This window comes from Oryctolagus cuniculus, chromosome 19 (genome assembly GCF_051225735.1).
Source record: "Oryctolagus cuniculus isolate XC-2025 breed Fujian yellow rabbit chromosome 19, ASM5122573v1, whole genome shotgun sequence".
Lineage (NCBI taxonomy): Eukaryota > Metazoa > Chordata > Mammalia > Lagomorpha > Leporidae > Oryctolagus > Oryctolagus cuniculus.
In genome coordinates this window covers 43,152,112-43,159,795 of record NC_142885.1, presented here as the reverse complement: position 1 = coordinate 43,159,795, position 7,684 = coordinate 43,152,112, and the positions used below count along the sequence as shown (strand labels likewise).

Below are 7,684 nucleotides of genomic sequence, written 5' to 3'. Positions count from 1 at the left end.
AGCCACTTTGTGTCCTCACTGACTCTATCCAGCCATCCTAATGCTTCCCCTGAATTCTAACTAACCCCTTGTACTTGGGGCAATCAAAGATGAAAATGTCTCTACTTTGGAATTTACTTTTGTAAAAACTTTATTTTCATACTCTATGAAAGGCAGACAGAGATGTCCCATCCATTGGTTCACTCCCTAAATGCCCACGACAGGCAGGCTGGGCCAGACTGAAGCCAGGAGCCCAGAACTCAATGCAGGCCTCCCACATGGTTGGCATTAACAGGAAGCTGGAATCAAAAGTGGAGCCAGGCTGTGGAGTAGTGGGTAAAGCTGCCGCCTGCAGTGCTGGCATTCTGTATGGGCGCCGGTTGGAGTCCCGGCTACTCCACTTGTGATCCAGCTCTCTGCGATGGCCTGGGAAAGCAGTAGAAGATGCTCCAAGTCCTTGGGTCCCTGTATCCACGTGGGAGACCCAGAAGAAGCTCCTGGCTATTGAATCCTGGTTTTAGATCGGCCCAGCTCTGGCCGTTGTAGCCATCTGGGAGTGAACCAGCAGATGGAAGACATCTTTCTTTCTCTCTCTGCCACTGGCTCTGCCTCTGCCTCTCTGTAACTCTCAAATAAATACATTTTTGAAAAGTCTTAAAAAACGAAAGTGGAGCCAGGCCTTGAACCCAGGCACTCAGATATGGGACGCAGCCCCTAGTGGCAACTTATCCACCATACTAAGTGCCTGCCCCAGAATTTCCACTTTGGCTGTGGTGTTGGCCAAGTTCACACTGTTGAAATGGTGGGTCCCTAAGGAAAGACTCTCCGTTGTTGTTGGTGGTGTTTTGTTTTTGTTGTTGTTGTTTTGTTTTTTTTTGTTTTGTTTTTGTTTTTTACAGTCAGAGTGGACAGTGAGAGAGAGAGACAGACAAAAAGGTCTTCCTTTGCCATTGGTTCACCCTCCAAAGGCAGCCGAGGCCAGTGCACTGAGGCTGGCACAACACACTAATCCAAATCAGGAGCATGCTGTTTCTCCTGATCTACGATGGGGTGCAGGGCCCAAGGTCTTGGGCCATCCTCCACTGCACTCCCTGGCCACAGCAGAGAGCTGGCCTGGAAGAGGGGCAACCGGTACAGAATCCGGCGCCCCAACCGGGACTAGAACTCCGTGTGCCAGCGCCGCAAAGCGGAGGATTAGCCTATGAGCCGCGGCGCCGGCTCCGTTTTTATTTTCTGTTTGTTAGAGAGGTGGGAGTGGGGGCAGAAGCTGGAGGAGAACTCAACCGGCGCTCCGTGTGGGTGGCACTTGAACCATCCTGAACCGTCCCTGCTGCCTCCCAGGAGCCACGTCAGCAGGAAGGTGGAGTCAGGAATGAAACCCACTCGCTCTAATACGGGACATGGGTGTGTCTCAGCCACGGGCTTCTCATCTGCCTGAGCGCCAGTTCCCAGAGGGCTAAGCAAGAGCACCAGGTTAGGGGTAAGACGAGGAAGAACTGGCCTGGGGAGTGGGGTGGAGTCCTTAAGCACAAACTGGGGCGAAACTTCAGCAGGGAGATCGCATCTGGGACAGATGGGAGGACAGAGGTGCAGGCCACCCACCTGCAGCTGAGCTCCAGGGAGAGGGGAGAGCCCTTGGTCAGACCAGCCCCTTCTCAGGGGGGAGGGCGCCAGAGAGGCACACCTGGGGCTCGGCGGTGTGCCCCCGCTGAGCCTTCCCTTCAGAACTCCTGTTTGGACAGACATTCTCAAGAGCTAACCCCGAAAAGAGTTGGTTCAAACCAGCGTCTCCTATCCTTGCGATGTACGGAAGAGCCCAGGATTCTCAACACCTGTCTCCCTCGTGCTCCCACTCTTAGCAGCAGGTAGCCAGAGCTGAGAGTCACACCGCCCTCCAAGAGTGGGTCCCGCCTGCACACACCCACATGCACACCAGCTTTAGCCATGTCCTTTTATTGAGCCATTTGTATGGGAATGGTGATCAGGGAGTTGTTACACCCCACCACGGGGCCCTGCCACGGAGGAGGCGGGCTCAGCAGTTGCTGGGGCAGTTTCTGGGATGGTGTCCCAATGCAGGCCAATGGCGTTGATGAATAAGCCAGCTCGGCCACTGATGAATCGGAGCACGGCGTCGATGTCCAAGGGTATAGCATAGAACATTACGCCTGTGTCGTTCCCAAAGGAAAGGAAGCGACCCTCGTTAGTCTCAAAGACCAGGGTCTTCAGATAGTTTTTGTATGACCCAGACACCGAGATCACTGACTCCCCTGGGTGCAGAAAGATCTCCTCCAGGTCTCCCAGCTTGCCACCCACGTAGTCGCTCCACACCTGGCCATAGCGCACCTGGAGACTGGGGACGGGTGGGAGGGCAGGAACGGGGACACTGATTAGGTCATCAGAGTTCAGGACCGTTTGGCCTGCACGTGGAGTCCTCCAAACTGGACACTAGCATGAGCAGTCCCTGCTAGTTGCCCCAAAAGTGTAGGCCGGGTGAGCCCTGGAGGACCACACAAAGAACTTCAGCTCCTGGCCTGGCTGACAGCAGGTGCAGAGAAGGAAGGCAGCTTGCCCAGAGTCGCCCACACACAGCACATGGCAGGCCTTGAATTTGGAGTCCAGCCTCCTACGATGCCCCTCCCCCATTCCCGCACTTGTGGAAGCAAAGGGATTTTCTAACAGCTGAGTGGCTCCCTTGTGGGAGAGGGAAGAGGCTTGTCCCTGCTGTCCCAGGAGGCAGATCCAGGATCAGCGGACACACGTTGGCTCTGCACGTGATAGAATTTTCCGACTAGCAATGGAGTGGGGACTGCTCAAGAGAGGCGTTGAGCAAAGTTGCAGGGCACCCAGCAGGGATATTGGAAAGAAACTTTAAACCGCAGAAGGCGGGTGGGCAGGGCTGGTCGACTTCCAGGCCCCTGAGAGTTAGTGGTTATTAATGATTTGCCACCACCAGGCATATTCGGGGAGGGAGGAGTCCAAAGGGTACGGTTCTGGAAGCCGAGTCCTCTCACAGCTATCCCCATATCCTGCCTCACTAGGGACCTGTTGGTTGAGGCACAGGTGGCCCAGAGTGAAAGAGCACTTCCTGAGCTAGTAAGAGCTTGAGGAACGCGGAAGAGCCTTACCCCACGATATAGCGGCTGTTGACCCGGACACGGATGGCTGTGATGGGCCCTTCCAGCTGGAGGCTGGAGTGGGAGAATGGCTCTCCTCCTCCCCTTCCATACTCGCCACTGTAGGAGGAGGACCTGGCCTGGACTGCAGTGGAAAGAAAGGGGGGCTTGGAGGCAAGGACCTCCCAGTTCCCACCACTCAGGGGCGGCCCTGCAAGCCTTGGACACCAGCCCAGCAGGGGCCCCTTCCCGCCACCTGCCCCCAGAGTCCCAGCGGCTCACTTACTGGCACTGGCAGAGGCCGAGGCACAGAGAAGGCCCAGGAGCATGAAGGTCCACATCGTGAGGCTGCAGGGGGAAGAAGAGAGCAGAGGGGGAGGTTTCCCCCTTTCCCTCTGGCCTCCGGGTGGCCTGACCCTTCAGCTCCCACCTAGCCAGACCCAGGCTCAAGGTGCACAGCACTGTCCACAGCCTGCAGTGCATCCTCCAGACCTGGTGTTCCTTGGTCTGCTCCAGCAAGGTCCAGCTCTCTGCTAGTGCCCTGGGAAGGCGGTGGAAGATGGCCCAAGCACTTGAGGCCCTGCACCCCCTTGGGAGACCTGGAAGAAGCTCCAGGCTCCTGGCTCAGATTGGCCCAGCTCTGGCCATTGCGGCCATGTGGGGGAGTGAACCAGCAGATGGGATCTTTGTCACGATTCTTTGTCCACCGACACACGCCTGGCCTTTCCCAGTCACCTGAGTGTCCCAGGTTCCTAGTCCTTCAACTGACAGCTGACACATCTCTGCACCTAAGATAGCTTCAACCCAGGTGCCCACTTCACTAACACTCCCTGCCACTCAATCCAGGCATCCCCTTCCCCAGACCAGATCAGATCTGAATCCCCACCCCCTCAAAGGCAGACCCAGGAATCCCTAACACCTCTCACCTGGGAGCTTCAGGTGCAAGGTAACCCCTTAGAACCTTCCAGAACTTTTATACCAGCTCCTAGCCCTCCCTCCTGTTCTTTTTTTTTTTTTTTTTTTTTTTTTTTTTTTTTTTTGACAGGCAGAGTGGACAGTGAGAGAGAGACAGAGAGAAATGTTTTCCTTTGCCGTTGGTTCACCCTCCAATGGCGCTGATCCCAAGGCAGGAGCCAGGTGCTTCTCCTGGTCTCCCATGGGGTGCAGGGCCCATGCACTTGGGCCTTCCTCCACTGCACTCCCAGGCCACAGCACAGAGCTGGCCTGGAAGAGGGAAAACCGGGACTAGAATCCAGTGTGCCGGCGCCGCTAGGTGGAGGATTAGCCTAGTGAGCTGGGGCGCCGGCCCCTCCTGCTCTTTATCAAGTGAAGCTCACCTCCTGAGCAAACAAGGTCAACCTCTTGGCATCAGGTGTTGGGCAGGGTCTGTCCCTCTCGTAAAGCTTACGGATGACAAGGTGGGGTCCACTTGGCTGAGTGCCAAGGCCAGGAGGGGCAGGACAAGCTTGAGGCATGGTCACCAGAAGCTTTTGATTAATTTATTTTATTTATTCAGTGTGGCAAGGGAGAGAGAGAGAGAGAGAGAGAGAGACAGAGAAGTCTTCATCCACTGCTTCACTCCCCACATGGCCGCAGTGGCCAGAACTGAGCCGATCCGATGCATCGCTATGGATGTTCCCCCATCTGGAGAGTGAACCAGCACATGGAAGACCTCTCTCTCTGTCTCTCTCTCTCTCTCTCTCTCTCTCTCTGCCTCTTCTTCTCTGTGTAACTCTGACCTTCAAATAAATAAATCTTTAAAAAAAAAGAATTTTTCCCTCTCTTTCCTGATATTTTATTACAAAAAAAAAAAAAAAAGGCAAAAACACCCCAAGCAGGCAGTAAAGTTTAAAGAATGGCATGGCAAACGCCCGTACAACCATATACCACTTTATGGATTCTATCACATCATGGGGACTATCTTGTACATTAGCAAGTCTAGCCAGCCAGCCAGCCTCAACCTGCCAGCCGCTTCTCAAACCATCTCTGTCTCTGAGAAGGGTGACTTGGGCTGCAAGTTGCCCCCCTCCCAAGAGACATCAGTCCCGCGAGCATGAGGGAAGCTGAGGGGCTGAGGGGGTGCAGGTGCTCCTTGGGGCAGGGTGGGGCTGGGCTTTAGGTGCCCCCCTGCCCTGGACTCTCAGACACCATGGCAGAAAGGTCCTGGAGCCGTAGCTCACCCTTGGGTCTGGAACCTCGGAGTGGGTGTCAGACTCCTTCGGCCCCGCGAGGGTGGATCTCTCGCCACCTCAAGCCCCGAGTCCTCTTGTCTGGCGTCTCCAGAATTGCTACTCTTGTTTAGTTTATTTTCTCTTTGTTTCCAGAACACAGGACAATCAAACACCTGTCTCCGAGAATTGCCCAGTCATATTATTGTATGTCATTTCATCCCCTCAAATAACATGACACAGGTGTCGTCCCGTATTTACTAACAGGAAACAGGCTGGCCTGGGGTGGGTGGCAGATTTGAATGTCCACCAGCTTCGCCCGCTATCGTGGTCTGGAAGTCTGTTTTTGGAGAGTGGCCATCAGCCAAGACAGCCACTCCCCGGGAGAGCCTCAAGCAGGACAAGGCTTCTGTTCGTGGGGCCAGGGGGCATCTGTCGGGTCAGACGGAGGAGGCAGCTGAAGAAAATGCATGAAATAACAGAAACAAGGGCTTTTTTATTATTATACTTAAAGATTCCAGAGGGGGAAGGTAACATGACTTGTATGGCCAGTGGGAAGGTTAGCAGGGAGGGACTGCAGAGAGAGAGAGAGAGAGAGAGAGAGAGAGAGAGGACCAAAGCTGTCATTGGGCCAGGGCATTCTCCAAGCAGGTTTCCCGTGGGGCGATCTAATTGGAGGGTTTAGCTCCAGCAGGCATGGTTCCTGGAGGCCACGCTGTGAAGGACAGCCCCTGTGCACAGCCCGTGTGGAGTGGGGTCAGTGGAGTCAGTCATGTGGGTTGCATCCAGCTGTCCCACCAGGTGAAGGGCTGGTAACCGGGCCCCTGCTCCTGGGGTGAGCAGCCTGGACGCCACGGCAGCACAAACCCTGGGAACTCACTACGCTCTGAGGGCAGAGTGCGAAATCCTTTTGCAAGCATTTGGGTGTGTGAACCAGTGAATGAGAGTGTTTCTCTCTCTCTCTCTCTCTCTCTCTCTCTCTCTGCACCTCACGTTAGAAAAACAAAAACAGGGCCGGTGCCGCGGCTCACTAGGCTAATCCTCCGCCTAGTGGCGCCGGCACACCGGGTTCTAGTCCCGGTCGGGGTGCCGGATTCTGTCCCGGTTGCCCTCTTCCAGGCCAGCTCTCTGCTGTGGCCTGGGAGTGCAGTGGAGGATGACCCAAGTGCTTGGGCCCTGCACCCCATGGGAGACCAGGATAAGTACCTGGCTACTGCTCGGCAGCGCGGTGCGCCGGCCGCGGCGGCCATTGGAGGGTGAACCAACGGCAAAGGAAGACCTTTCTCTCTGTCTCTCTCTCACTGTCCACTCTGCCTGTCAAAAAAAAAAAAAAAAAAAAAAAAAAAAAAAAAAAAAAACAGCACAGCTCCTGAGTTTCTCTGGCTTTCTGTATCCCCACATGACTGCCTTCTCCCCCTGCACACACTCCCACCATGATGCCATGGCGAGATGCAGACCAAGGCCCTCACGGGGGGGGGGGGGAGTCAGGGGGGCTGCCAGGTCTTGGATTTTCAGCTGCAAAACCATGAGCTGGAGAAATCTCCTCTGCTTTACAAAGGACCCGGGCTCAGATATTTTATTAAGCAATAAAAAACAGAACTCAGGTGATCTACCTAGGATGAAGCCTCCTGATGGAGAAAATAAACCAAATCTGCTGGGGTTGTTAGAGGAATTCTCCCTGACACAAAGCAACGACAGCGCCCCCTGATGGAAGGAATTCACCCCACGGCCACTTGGAGAGCACCTTATTCAGGGTAGAGGAACTGTTGGATAAGGCTGATGCTAACAACTCAGACAGATAGGGATCCCTGCCTTAGGGTGTTTGATTGTCCTGTGTTCTGGAAACAAAGAGAAAATAAACTAAACAAGAGTAGCAATTGTGGAGGCATTCAGGGAGAAACCAGGAGATTTTTCACTGAGCTTCCTGTCCCTTGGGGACCATGTCCACTGGGCCTAGCCTCCTCTGGGCCTCTGGTTAGACAACATAGCCCAGAACCGTGACCTTGGGGGTTCCCATGCCCTCCATGAAGCTGTCCGACTAGAAAGGCCTGAGTCCACCCCCTCCCCCATCTCCCCTCTCCCCACACCCATCAGGGAGACTTATTCTGGAAGCCTCCCCAAGAATTCCACACACAGAGAACACATGCTGAGAACAGCAGGGGCTTGGGCTGGCGGGCTGCCGGCTCTCATTGCTGGTCTGTGAGGCTTGTTTGCTTGTCCATCCTCCTTAAGTTAACTTCCTAAGAGCAGGCCCCATGAAGACTGCCGGTCGAGTCCTGGCGTACAGATACTCAGTAAATGTGGCTTGGAGTTATAGTTTCATTGGTAGCCAAAATGTCCTAAATTCACTTTAGCGCGGACAATGTATGTTTGTCTTGCCTTTTTTTTTTTTTAATTTTTAATGTGTTCTTTATTTGAGAGGCA

General features: G+C 54.5%; 1 protein-coding gene across 1 annotated transcript; it reads right to left on the bottom strand.

Annotated features, from left to right (window-relative positions):
* Window positions 1-1,971: 1,971 nt before the first annotated feature.
* On the bottom strand, window positions 1,972-3,433 carry LOC138847125 (zymogen granule membrane protein 16). Its single transcript, XM_070064877.2, has 3 exons — window positions 3,379-3,433; window positions 3,105-3,237; window positions 1,972-2,329 (listed from the first exon to the last, which is right to left on the bottom strand). The coding sequence occupies exons 1-3, from the start codon at window positions 3,431-3,433 to the stop codon at window positions 1,972-1,974; spliced, it is 546 nt and encodes a 181-aa protein (XP_069920978.2).
* Between the last annotated feature and the right edge of the window lie 4,251 nt (window positions 3,434-7,684).

Excerpts from the sequence above, each read along its gene's own strand:
- LOC138847125 (XM_070064877.2), bottom strand. The coding sequence starts at position 3,433 with ATGTGGACCTTCATGCTCCTGGGCCTTCTCTGTGCCTCGGCCTCTGCC. Across the intron at positions 3,238-3,378 it reads CTCGGCCTCTGCCAGTGCCA|TCCAGGCCAGGTCCTCCTCC; the intron begins GTAAGTGAGCCG and ends TTTCCACTGCAG. Across the intron at positions 2,330-3,104 it reads AACAGCCGCTATATCGTGGG|TCTCCAGGTGCGCTATGGCC; the intron begins GTAAGGCTCTTC and ends ACCCGTCCCCAG.